General features: G+C 36.3%; 1 protein-coding gene across 1 annotated transcript; it reads right to left on the bottom strand.

Moving 5' to 3' along the window:
- Nucleotides 1-982: 982 nt before the first annotated feature.
- Nucleotides 983-6,614, bottom strand: LOC145008583 (nuclear poly(A) polymerase 1-like). The gene is made up of 13 exons (XM_078967173.1): nucleotides 6,372-6,614; nucleotides 5,436-6,033; nucleotides 5,259-5,336; nucleotides 5,060-5,167; nucleotides 3,612-3,674; nucleotides 3,357-3,518; nucleotides 3,166-3,279; nucleotides 3,034-3,096; nucleotides 2,625-2,954; nucleotides 2,386-2,550; nucleotides 1,524-2,315; nucleotides 1,329-1,402; nucleotides 983-1,238 (listed from the first exon to the last, which is right to left on the bottom strand). The coding sequence occupies exons 2-13, from the start codon at nucleotides 5,550-5,552 to the stop codon at nucleotides 1,193-1,195; spliced, it is 2,112 nt and encodes a 703-aa protein (XP_078823299.1). The 5' UTR covers nucleotides 5,553-6,033; nucleotides 6,372-6,614; the 3' UTR covers nucleotides 983-1,192.
- Nucleotides 6,615-14,136: the final 7,522 nt, after the last annotated feature.

Genomic DNA, 14,136 nt, shown 5'->3' with positions numbered 1-14,136 from the left:
GAAGAAGAGATGTGTTCTTTTTATTAGGGCACATTGGTCTTTTTTGGGTCAGCTACGAGAGAGAGGGAGAGAGAGAGAGAGAGAGAGAGAGAGAGAGAGAGAGAGAGACGCCTGGCTTGGGATGCCACATGCCACACCACCAGGAATGGTATGGTCCCCTTCTTCAACCCTAAGTAATTGGTGGTCGTTACGACCCTTATATTTATGCTAACTTTTTTCCTAGTTTGCAGAATTTGGTGTCTAACATTCAACGTTTTTTTCCTAGCATATTAGCACAAGCAGTTTACTTGAGTTGTTCTGAACCATTAATAATCGAGCACAAAAAACTCGATCAAAACAAAAAGCAGCAAAAAAATGCTATTTACCTGAATCGAGAGGGGATGTATCAGACAAGAGAGAATGAGAAAGGGTATGAAGGTTGATCGGCGCTGGAGACAGGCGGATGTCAGCGTTGGCGAGAGCGGAGTCCGACGGATCTGCTTCAGACGGTGGCTTAGGAGTGGTAGGAGAAAGGAGCTGCATCAAGAAGCTTGTGTGGAAAGAAGAACGAAGGGAGAACAACAATAGAAGAAGAGATGTGTTCTTATTATAGGCACATTGGTCTTTTTTGTGAGAGAGAGAGAGAGAGAGAGAGAGAGAGAGAGAAAGGGAGGGAGGGAGGGAGGGAGGGAGAGCGAGCGAGGGAGGGAGGGAGGGAGAGAGAGAGAGAGAGAGAGAGAGAGAGAGAGAGAGAGAGAGGCCTGGCTTGGGATGCCACACCACCAGGAATGGTATGGTCCCCTTCTTCAACCCTAACTAATTGGTGGGCGTTACGACCCTTATATTTATGCTAACTTTTTTCCTAGTTTGCAGAATTTGGTGTCTAACATTCAACGTTTTTTCCTAGCATATTAGCACAAGCAGTTTACTTGAGTTGTTCTGAACCATTAAAATGATTCATTCCTTTGCCTTAATGATATGAATCAGTATTTTAGATAGCCAGGAAAAAAAATATAATATAATATATAATCTCATACTTGAGGTTGAGGTTCTTATTAAACATGAACACGGGAATCCAAATGACAGAAACATTCGTTACTTGATCTCAAGAATTTACCACTGACCACTATACAACAAACAGAACATAAAAGTAGATATACTTTATGGGTAGGGGATTACATGATATCATCATCAAATGAAGACAGTAAAAGTTTCAAGTGCTGTTGCCAGTAGCCTTGGCCAACGAGGTAAAACTGAACCTGTCAGATAAGAGAATCCTCTCTCAGTTAGCATTCATCATTGGGTCCCGGGTGATGTCCAATGAAATCAATTCAATTACATTTACCTACCTGATAATTGGCTTTTTCTGTGAAGCAGGTGTAGCATGAGATGCAGTCGGCAAGGGCACAACAAGTTCAGGGGCCTATATAAATATATACAGAGAGAGAGAGAGAGAGAGAGAGAGAGAGAGTGTGTGTGTGAGAGATTCCAGAAAATCAAAGGAGTGATAACTAAAAATGGAAGGGAAAGTATTAGCAACTGACCTCAAGCTCTTCTAAGCTCCCATTCAACTGCAGACTGGAAGAGGCGCCTGTTGCATTGCTGATTGTGACAGGAACAGCGAATTCCTTATTGGTTGAAGTTGAAGATTCCATTTCCATGTGACAATTATCATCAAGCTCCTCTAACTCCTCAAGTTGTGGTGGTGGTGGTGGTGGTGGTTGTTGTGGGGAAGTCTGATACGGATCAGACATCAACTTCTCAATCGCAATCTTCTCGGCCTCTGCTTCTTTAGAGGTCAACAGACCCACTACGTGATTAGTCTCAGTAGCAGTAGCAGTAGATGGACCAAGAGTAGCATTGGCAGTAGTAAATCCGCTGCCTTCATCTATGAGCAACTTGGTAGAAGCTTCCATGTCATCATCCTCCCGCTTCCGTTTCCTTGCATCATCTTCCCTATCAATCATACCAACACCACTACTGGTGTTGGTAGTGGTGGTGGTGGTGTGTGTTTCTGAAGTAGGAGGGCGTCTTGTAGTTGCAGAAGGGGGTCTGGCAGGTCGAACACCACCAGGAAAAACGAAAGCGGGAATGTCACGACGCTTTATATGTGTTACATTTATCTCCATTCCGGGCTTCCAGGATGAATATGAACCAACATTTGCTTTAAATTCATCGACTGTCAACCGAATATCAAACTTCTTGGCTTCATTCACAGGAACGCCTTCTTTCCTTTGAAGACCTAAAAAGTAACTGCAGCGGTAAGGATTTGACCCGTCTGAGAAGTCCCCTGGATGTGGGTGGCACTGCAGCATTTTGAACGTGTCCCTCTCGATCTATTCACATACATACAACTTCAATTTCAAAATAATAATAATAATTTAAAAGTGGTGGTATGAGCATCACCTTTAGTATGAGGTAGCGCACGCGAGATTCCACCCAGCCTTTCCAGTTCCTCATATCTTCATCATTATCCGCACCTATATCTATCTGGAGATAATTCCTGTATGCTTCAAAGAAACGATACGGTTCAAAAAGTTCAACCCAACCACCATTGTTCAACTCCATCGCCTACACCAACAAAAACTAACCTGTAATTCCGTTTCTATTGATTTCTCAGTTTTCCATATACATTAACAACATACCTCACAAATATCGTGGCCTCTTTTAAATTCTTCCGTCATTATACGTAAAGTGCTTGAAGACACATTGTAGCTGGAGTTCATGCTAGGATAAGCTGGAGTGATGATTGGCATCAAGTGGTATTTGTCTTTGTGGTTTCTTCTAGGATCCCAAATCTGCAATCCAAGTGATCCTTCTTCAATAGCACAAAGCATTACTGGATTTGGCCATCGCCATTGAGTGTACACCCTGAAGAACCGAGAAACCAGCATATTCGGTAGGGCGTTAGGGTACAGCTGGCAGATCCGTGCAACCAGCAAAGCCCAGTTTATGCCACCTAGGAATCCTGCAACCTGACCACCAAAACACACATTAAACAGGTGACAAAATCATATTTTATTTACCAATTAAAAATGAAATCTTCAACATTACATTTGAATAAACGCCCCTTCGCTTGGCCCAAAACCTCATGCATCTTAATGTCGTGCGAAAACTCTGCAACACAGAAAGAAATTACAAGGATATCTAATCTAATGAGATTATTATAATTATAAATAGGCGAACCTGAATATTAGGCACTAAGCGCAGGATCTGGTCAGTAACTCTGCATCCATTAAGACTCCGAACCGTCTGTTCGTCTGCATTTTGCAGTATTGAGTCCTGAGAAATATCCAAATCCTGTAAAACGGAGCTCATGAGTAGAGTAACCAAGTACAACAGATGGAGATGAAAGAAAGATAGGAAAGTCTAGTTACTTCAGGTATGACCCAAAGTGAAAGTTTTGCATAGAGAAGATCTATGGAAACACCGTTCAACTTGAATTTCATCACAGGAACATGAGCCTCAGGTACAGGATGCAATTCTGTGACATCAGGCATATCTGAGAGCATTTTTTTAAGCTCACCAAAGAAATCTTCCTGTAAATGATACAAGCATGAGTGAGTTAGTTGAGTGAACTGAACATTAGGATTATAAGAGCCAAAAGTGGGTAGAGACAGAGTAGATCTTACATCCCGTGATGCATGTCTGGGTCCAACACAGAGTGTGTCGATATCAGCACCAGGACCATGCACCTAATAATAATAATAATAATAATAATAATATTATGATGATATAGAAACAAGACGAGGTGAGGCCACAAGTATATATATATCAAAATACAACTTCTATGTATATTGTATACAAGGGGAATGACTATGCATACTACACCTACTCATCTAGGCTTCAATGAATAATAATATATCAAAATGCAACTTCTCAAGAAACACATTTGGGGCAGGGGTACCACTTAGCAACAGATTTCTCTAATGGACCTCTATTTTCACTCTCAAAGACTCTTTCTCACCTACAAACACAGGTCCTTGACTACCAATACCAGACATATCGCCCTAAAACCCTCTTTCCTCTCTCATGGTATGCCTTCTCTAGGTCGATGCAGGCCATATAAAGGTCCCCTACTTATTTCTCTATATTTAGTCGTTGACTTCCCAAGCATGAGAATGATTTTTTTTCTTTGTCTCCAGCACTCCTTCCCATAGTTATAAATAAGATGCCATAAACTCTTACAGGCTTATACACTACTTAAAACAATCAACTGGCCAAGGGAAAAACCTAGCAAGCAATATGAGGGGCAAAGCTTAAGCATGTGAGGAGCTAACAAAAAAACTATGAGCTAGATAGAAGCTTATGTAAATAAGGTTGCTAAGCTAAATACAACAGAAGCTAGAGAGCTAGTGACATTAAATGCATAGGATGGATACTATGTATTACAAACAACAAACATTGTCAAATGTACAGCGTTGCAAGTACGAGTGATAAGATGAAGACATTAATAGAAGTTTTTTGTTGCTTAAGACCAAGGATGAGAGTACGTAAAACTTAAAAAGATAACGTGTCTCCCATAAAATGTCAAGAAGAACCCTATAAAAGGTAACCAAATAACCATTAAGTATATTAAAAGGGTTGTGTACAGTTTTCATTGTTTTAGAAAGGTATATGTTATAAGGTGCTACCAAGAGTAATAAGAGGTATGTATAATGCTAGCCTAACAAGCACAATAGCATGTGACAGAGAAACAACTGTCTTCCATACTAATATACGGTGTAGAGCATCATGTAGTAAACCAATATTTAGTTATACACGAACTCTAAAAGAACAGACAAGAAAATATAAAAGATGTAAACTTTTGGCGGATGATAAGACTATGCTAAGTTTGGAGAAACGAGATGGAAGTCAAATGCAGCAACATTATCACGTATATTACAGTAACATAAACCGATGTAACTGCCAAAACTCAAAACCACTTATTCTTAATTCCATGTGATGGCAAGTGTATCAGACACATGAAAACTAACAACATTTGTTACGAAAATGGTATAAACACTAAAGAGAATAACAACTGCACATGAAAACCACTTTTATCTTTCACCAAAAGGAAATATTAGGAATAATGTCATACCCCAAGACGGTAGGACCCAAAGGTGAAAATTTTGGCATTAGCTTCCTGTACCAGCTGTTCATTTAACCCCCTGGCCCGGCTAACTTTTTTCACCCAGATTTTCACAATCTGCTCATTTTTAGAAACATTCACAGCAAAAGTAAAACATACAATGAAAATAATCTAACCAGGAAATCCAAATTTGGAAATGTTATTCAACCTGATCCAGCCGTCCCAAAACCTCTTCCCTGCTTATGGCCTCTTCCTGACTCTCATACAGTCCAGCATCAGCCAAGAACTAAGCAAAGTAAAACAAATAAATGTCTGACAGCTTAAACTATGCCACCAGTTATATAAATAAATAAATAAATAAATAAAAGTGAAAGTAACATAAAACCTTTTCAAGCTCATTGGTCTTTGTTACATCATACTCGCTTGGCCCCCCCAAAGATATTGGCTCTGTGATGCCCAATCTTGGCCCATTTGTTTGACTATTAAAACCTTGGCTACCCATACCCCAGTAAAAAAAATAAAAATAAAAAAAACAAAATTTTCTCAAACAAGTTGAGTCTGCTATGAACAAAATTTTAGAACTACTTGAACTTTTCCCTAGATTTTCATCAGAAAACCAGGAACATATAAGAAATAAGAAAACAAATAAGCAAAACGTCACTATAAATCATTTTTTTGGTACAGCATGTCCCAGGCCATAATAATTGAGCCCAATGGTACAATCAGAAAAGGAACAGAAGAAAAAAACTCTCAACAGCTGATTATCAGATGCTAACTAGCAGAAACCTATCCAAATCGAGATATCCAACAAACCCTAGCTATATACGATATCCAACAAACAGCTACAGGAGATCGTGATCAACTGAACCCTTCGATTCCAAGTGATCAACAGAGCACTACAAGTGAAAAGCCGCCTCCTTTTCGAGCAATCTGTTGTAGCTCTTCCACACAAGAAAGGAGCCTCAATTTTCGACAACAAAATTCTGTGAATTCATACACCAAAGAAAGTCAGATAACGTTCAGGCCTTGAGCGGACTCAGATAAGATTAAAAAAAAAAAATAGAAAGTACGATTTTCATTGCGGAAACATCTTCCTTATCTACGCTACAAAGCAAAGCCCATCCTAATTTCAATTTTCAACGGTTAATCAAATACACAGCTATACCCAATTTCAACAGCAGCTAATTTCAACTTTCAACACCTAAACCTAATTGGCTAATTTCAAGTTTTCAACAGCTAAACCTATTAACACAAACATATAAACCTAATTTCAATTCAACAGTAGTCAGAATATCAAATAAAAATTTGTTTTTAGCCTTACTTGTTTAATTCTTGCTCGCTTCCTGCTCCAACACGTCACAACAGGTGAGGTGAGCGTGAGACCGTCAAAACGTGACCGTGAGGAGCGATACCGGTGCCAACGTGCCGGCGATTTCTGATTTCAATTTCTTCTCCTCTCTCGATTTCTACTTTCTTCTCTTCTCTTCCTGTGGCGATTTCAGTTTCAATTCCAAAACAATGGCCTGACGGACGACCCTTTTAGTGAGGGATAGAGATTCGAGAATTCGGAATCAGATAATGGGCTGGCTTTCTTTAACTTTTTTGGACTTTGGACTCTGGAGTTGGACTATACTTCATAAGTTTGATACTTGAATTTTTTAAATGAGCAAAATCTTTGATAATTTAATTATCTAAATCATATCATATTTGTTTAACGGTCAAAATACTAATCTAGCCAAAATCACTAATTATCTATCCAAAATTAGCCAAAAAAACATATTAGCTAAAACTAGCCCACGAAAGAGTAATTTGGACACGGTTGATTACGGTCAACGCCTGAAACCTACTATTTTATGGCAATAGGCTACTGTTTCTCGATCTGTTTACTTTTTCATAGCTCATTAGTCCAAAATATATAATGTTTAATTATTCATATTAATGTATTTTTCAAAATTGTTTTGTTTGTTTGTCTATTTTTTTTCTTTGAATGGAGCACCCGAAGCACAACGAGGTTTGTTTATTTTCATCAAAATTTTACTGTGTTCTTTATTAGGAGTAGTTTTGTATATGAGGTTAAGTTTTTTTTTTTAAAGACCGAAAAAAAAAACGTAGGTTTCATACGAACTGTACGGATTTTTTTTTATTTGATGCAACATATAAGAAATTATATATATATGTTATGATCTCATGATTTTTTTCATAAAACTTTTTTAAAAATTAAGAAACCGTAGGTTTCCAAAAACCTACGGGTTTTTTTTTAAAGGTTATAACCAATAAACACTTGTATATATTGTCGATTCCGTGATTTTTTTTTTTTTTTTTTTTTTGAAAAAAAATGAAACCGTAGGTTTCCTTAAACCTACAGTTTTTTTATTTTTTATTTTTTATTTTTTTCGTTTTTTTTCCAAAAAAAATGGTTCTACGAAATTTTAATGATTGTATATATGTTGTGATTCCATGTTTCCATTTTGTGATAAAGTATGTTGTTTTCTATGTCTTGATTATAGCAAACAATAGCAATGTACTATCCGTTTGAAGAATTTTCTATGTTTATAATTGATAAATACTTTGAAGTATAATGTATTGATAAAATAACATTGTGTTTTGGTAGTTTCTGATTTGTTATAAAATATGTTATTGTCACACCATTTTCAAAGTACAATGCTATATTTGGTATACTATTAGTATAAAAAACCAAAAAAAATGTTGCCAATTAATTTCCTTTGGTTTTTTATACAAAGTAAATTGAATATATGAAATGATTAAGTGTTATATTGTGTGCTTTCTCTACTTCTTTAACACTGTTTTTCTTTTTATAAAACCTTATTTAACATTAATGTTTATTTAATTTTGTAGCTTCCAAACAAAAAGATGATATGTAACATATCTGTCAAACCTTCATGTCATAAGTTACATGAAGTTTTGAGTGGCTTGAACGGACTAGTGTGAGAGATTTTTTGAACAACTAGCTTCGGTTACTTGTTGGACCTATCAGCTCAGTTCGGAGACGGACTTCTTATTCATGGGTTGTTACTGCATATGTTGTGCTACTGTTGAAACAGACGTAGTTGAGCGTCTACATTTTAAGTTTTCTAGATGTACATTGTCATTTGGGCCCGATGAGTTTTGTATTGTGTCCGGACTTCACATGGGCCAGTGTCCTATATCAAGGATCGAAATTTCTACTATGTATAAACATAGATATGGTGAAAATACATTTCGGTCAAGAGTCTTTCCATATCACACGGACACTAGTTTACTTGTAGAAGATTTAGAGCTCCTTATCATAAATCAACGGTTCAATGATATATCGACTCACGATGATGTCCGTGCCATTTTGCTATATATTCTCAATCAATGTTTTTTGGGAAAAGAACCCAATGATAAAGTCAACAATGAATTTTTGTGGGTGGTGGGGAACTTAGATCAATGGAATAGGTATTTGTCATTCTAATATTTTTAATAAAATACTATTTTTTATACGATTTAAATAATACTTTTGTATATAATATAGGTTCTCTTGGAGGAGTTATCTATAGTCTAAAACATACCCTAGATTGTCGGGTATGTTTAAAAAATTTGAGGGTCATATGTGCAATCATCCAACAAAGTCGTATGTGTATACACTATCGGGTTTTGTTAATCCTTTGAAGATATATTTAAGTAATTAAAAAATATATTTATAAAATTTTCAGTCTTTATTTTTTGATAATTTTAGTTAGTACTAACACTTATAAATTAATGTATATTTATTACAGTATATGGATATGGGAGATGTTCTCAATAGTTCGGGGAAGTGTTGCGATACAACGAAATAATTTATATCTTCGTATCTTGCGGCGGTTTCATATTAGGAGGTTGACTTGGGAGGAAGTTTGCGATGTTTACGATGTTGACCAGGACAAGGCGCACCAATCCAAAAAAAAGATGATTGTCTCAGATGTCGAGTCCTCTACTGCACATTATTTGTCATATATTACTAGCTTTAAGTGTGAATCGTATGAAGTCCCTTCTTCTGTATGCTACAACTTTAGAAAAGATGTAAGTAAAATGCTAAAAGTAGAATCTAGTATATTAATATTTTTCAACTATTATTTATATATCAAATAATTTGTGTAGGGGGCATCTTCATCTGATCCATCCTATGGTAACAGCCAATCTACCCAGTCCACTGAACGAACTCATACGGCGGGAATTAACAAAAGAATCGCGCGAGAAATAATGGCAAGACTTCAGTCTTTGGAGGAAGAAATCCAATGAATGAAAAATAAAGGGGATTTCGAGAAGATGATGGCTTGGAAGAATTTTTTTTAACGAAGCTTTTGAGGTAAAATAATTAATTTTAGAAATTTACTATCAATTTGAAAAAAAATTGAAGTATAATGTCTTAAGTATAGTATGATGTATTAATTATAGCAATGTACTATCCATTTGAATAATTTTCTATGTTTATAATTGATAGATACTTTGATATAATGTCTTGATAAAATAACCTTGTGTTTTGGTAGTTTCCGCTTTGTCATAAAATATGTTATTGTCACCCCGTTTTCAAAGTACAATGTTATATTTAGTATATTCTTTGTATAGAAAAAAAAAATTAGGTCAGTTAATTGTTAAATTTGTTTTTCTTTTTATTAATTATTTTTTCATTAAATGTAGGTGAATGAGAATGTGGATGATGCCAAGCCCGGTGAGCCAACAATTCGGTAGTCCACGGAAATCAAATTGATTAAACGAGGATGATGATGTGGATAATCCACCAGAGTTTGATTGTAGAAAACAAAAACAAATCGTGAATGAAGGTTGTTGAAAACAAAAACAAAGTATATTAAAAAAATAATATGATTTTGTAGAAGAAGAAAAAAAAAGTTGTTGATGGTGACATTGTGGATGCGGATAATCATATATCGGGCCTCCTATTGCAAAACCAAGTCGTCTGGCTAGGTTATGAAAACCTTCAGAATATCTTAGCTCTCCATACATTTTTCGGTAAGTATGTTAAAAATTATATTTACTATAATTTTATTAGTATATGGATAGTTATTAATTACGTATATAATGTAGGTTCAAAATGCCCTTGATATCGTACAGATGGGGTAATATGCAACGAACCATCTCCCCCCCCCCCCCCCCCCGGTATCTGTCAGCGATCCCCCGACACTTTTATTGGAGTTGTATGTGAGTCGGGTTGTAACGCCCCTTCTCTATATGTGGGAAATAAACCGGTTGTTTTTATGAAACATCGGTTATACAATGAAAAAATGGAAGCAAAGTTTTAGGATCTGCTTTTTTATGCAAATGACTTGGGATTTTTAGATGAAACGCTATAAAGATATTTTTTATATTTAAAATTTAAATAATTTATAAGGTCCTTATGTTAAAATTAAATTTAACTGCAGCATGTTGACATATGGGGAGGGCTTTTGAATGAGCGGAAACCGAACGATGCACGATGGACAATTATGTCATCGTCATTTTTCAGTGCATTTGAGATGTTATGGTGGGCAGGAAGTGCAATGGGAAATCCGATTGACTAAAAGTTGACCATGTGACTAAAAAATTAATATATATGAGTTAATTAATTTGTCATATTACACTAATTAAACACTCTAATTAATTGCAACGGTTGTGTGTTTAAACAAGTTTATTTTCCAATATGCATCAACTCACATCATTAGGTACTTGGCGAGTTATAGATGGACACGTTGTCATTGAATTTGTACGACAACTTGCAATCTTTTGGCGTCGTGAACATTATTGATTTTGTCCAATTTGAATAGATTATGGACCACATTCTACTGCACATTGGCTACTGGAACCACATGGATTTGTCTGTTCAGAAAGCATCCATTACTGTTACGACTGGTATAGACGTGCCCCAACACGAAGGGATGTTTGGAGAGGGAGGTGTATTTATGTTGATGTACATGGAGCAGCTTGTTTCAGGTCATCCGATTGGTATATTGGCGACACCTGTTATTGCTGCTACATAGTTTCGCACTAGGATGAACATGATATATTATGGATCTTCTAGAAAGATGATTTTAAATTAGTTTGATTAGTAGGTTTTTAGTGACAGTTAATGTACAATATTTTAACACGATTGATAACGTTCTATTTTAGCTTGTGTTAACAAAATGTCCCCTAATTATAAAACATTCAACATTATTACATAACATATGACATCCCCAATTTCACGGTCAGAAAAGACCGATTTTTTTATTCTTTGTTTTTTTTTTAATCAGAGTAATCGTTTAAAGAAAATTGTTGCGAAATTCGTCCCCAAAACAAAATATGATAAGAATTTATCAAAGCATTTCTTAAAGAAAAATATTTTCATTATATAACAAAATCTCGGGATATTATGTTCCGATACAGACAATAAGCATATACAGAACTTACATTTATTTATACTAATGATTTACATCTCTTTTAATCTCTCAGTGAAACATGTCTTCGTATTGATACCTTTGATACAAAGAAAACTGAGTGGGTCAGGCTTGGGAGCCTGGTGAGCATATAGGGTTTTCAACCCACAATAATATAATTATTATATTCAATCATCAAACAATCAACCCATTTACCCATCCTCATTTTCTTCTTTTTTTTTTAGGTTTTATCCTAAGAATCGACTATCCTTCCTTCATTCGTTCCTAAGGATTGACCTAAGGAATTGGCACAAAGCCCATTGTTGCCTAAGGTTAATCTACATAACACTAAATCCATAGTTACCATCGTTCATTTACACCGTACTAAATCCATAGCTACCATGGTTCATGTACACTGTACTAAATCCATAACTACCATTGTTTTATTATGAGGCATTAAATCTATAGCTGCCAGGGTTTTTAGAGTACACCGGTGAACATCAAGTCCACAACACCTACAAGTTGCGAGCTTGCTAGTGTTCCACTGGACTATCTAGAATAGTCCGTGGTTGTCATCCCTACTCTGCTGAATGACGGGGGCCATCGTTTAGGTAAAGGTTTCACTCATTTTTCACCTGTCACCCTCATCTCACGATCTATATCATCTTTCGTCTCATCCTCAAACTCATCTTTCATCACACACTAACTATTTTATCTACCCATGTTCTACCCAACATATTTGTAGATATAAATTACATATATATAATTTAAATTATTTAAAAACTTGTATAAAACATTTGTTCAACATCCATCTCAAGTAAACAAACAACGTGTAAACACATAGCACATGTTTGATAGCAAATACTTCATATCTATGCGGTAGAAGAAAGTAATTATACACTCACACATATAAACAACAATATATATACACATAACACGTATTTTATAAAATACTTCATATCTATGTGTAAGAAGAAAGTGACTATACACTCACTTGAGCAGAAGATGATCGGACAACACTATGAATTGTAGAAGTAGTATTCTTGGGTAGATCTGGAAGATCTTCACAAAAACCGGGCTCCTCGCGGGCAGGGCTTCGGCTCAGGAATCTCATTTCTCGGGATCCTCGGGGCTTCGGAACTTGCTTCAAGGCTCGGGAATGATACCGGGGCTTCGGAATATAATTGGCACGCAAAATGATGCAAAACTTAGAGAGAAATGAAGAAAAATGGCAAGGCAAATGGCTGATCTCGGTTTCTATTTATAGGCTGTTGGGTATGGGATTACGCTAGGCGTAATTTTGGAGTACGTTGGGCATAATCAGTACGCTGGGCGTAATCTTCGGATAAGCTTTGGTATGTGTGCCACGATCTTCAAAATTCATAATTTTCGCATACAACCTCCGTTTTTGACGTTCTTTATATCCACGTGTAGGTGAGATTATGCTCGACAACGTTCATTTAGACTACGTTGGCTAATTTTGACTTTATTTTTATTATATTATTTTTAGTAGGCCGGGACAGGAAAACTCCGTTATAAATTCATAACTTCTTCATCCAATGTCTGTTTTCGTCTGTCATTTTTTACCGTTGGACTACTATCAACAAGATCTTCAATTCTCGTTTAGATTGTTTCGGCTAAAAACCGCTCGATCTCAAATCGAGTATTCGGGCTGCATACCGCTAAGTCGAAACTTAGAAAAATCATAACTTCCTCATACGAAGTCAGATTTGGACGTTCTTTTTATGCACGTTCACGGTTTAACGAACTCTAAAACTTTCGTTTAGATCTCTAAGGCTAAGTATCGCTCTAACATAAATTCACTTTTTACGTCATTCAGCGCCGTGTCGGTTCTATCGCGAAACTTCGATAGGTCATAACTTCTTCGTTATAACTCAACTTTTAGCGTTCTTTATATGTACGGAATCCTTGTAACATATACTATAACTTAGTTAAGATTATTTATTCTAAATAATCTTTTGTCGAAAATTCATTTTCGACCCTTATTATCTCTAAATTGACTAGCCCGGATCTACGGGCGTTACAATTATCACCCCTTTAGGATGATTACGTACCAGAATCATCAACGAAATAGGGCTTGTAAAATGATTCCAATCTTCTGATTTAAGTTAGATGTTACATCGAATTTGGTCCTCTGGACCATGTAACCAACTCATCGTAGTCGGACTCAATTTGGATACGACCACTAGGGTCGAAACAAAAAAAAAAAAAAAAAATCATCTCACTAGTCATTACCGAAACAATGGTAATGACATACCAGAATAAAACGGTATCAATCACTAGCTTCTTGGTAACCTTATGACTTTTCCTGATCCAAGTGTGAGTCTTGTGATTCCGGTAGTATATGCATCTACTACCTTTCACACCTACTCATACTCGTCCCAAGTATTGTCTCTCAATCCCCAAGTCCTAAAATCAGAAAACAATTTAACACATATGAATGTGTCCGCATAATCATATAAGTTTCCTTAGACTCTACTATGATTTCTTCCATGTGTATCTCCAGTCATCAATCCTGCTTCAACTTGGTTGGTGGTGGAAAGTTCATCCGATGGGACAACTTTATGAATAACACCAATATTCCATCATCCCGCCAATCGAAGGTGTACTTCGGACGTACCGTACTCTTCTAAACGCACTGCTTGACATATACTAACGACAAGACACCACTCTTACGATATCTTCCGATAGGTGTCA

Source organism: Lactuca saligna, chromosome 8 (genome assembly GCF_052625555.1).
Source record: "Lactuca saligna cultivar CGN05327 chromosome 8, ASM5262555v1, whole genome shotgun sequence".
NCBI classification, from domain to species: domain Eukaryota; kingdom Viridiplantae; phylum Streptophyta; class Magnoliopsida; order Asterales; family Asteraceae; genus Lactuca; species Lactuca saligna.
This window is presented reverse-complemented; position numbering and strand designations above follow the sequence as displayed.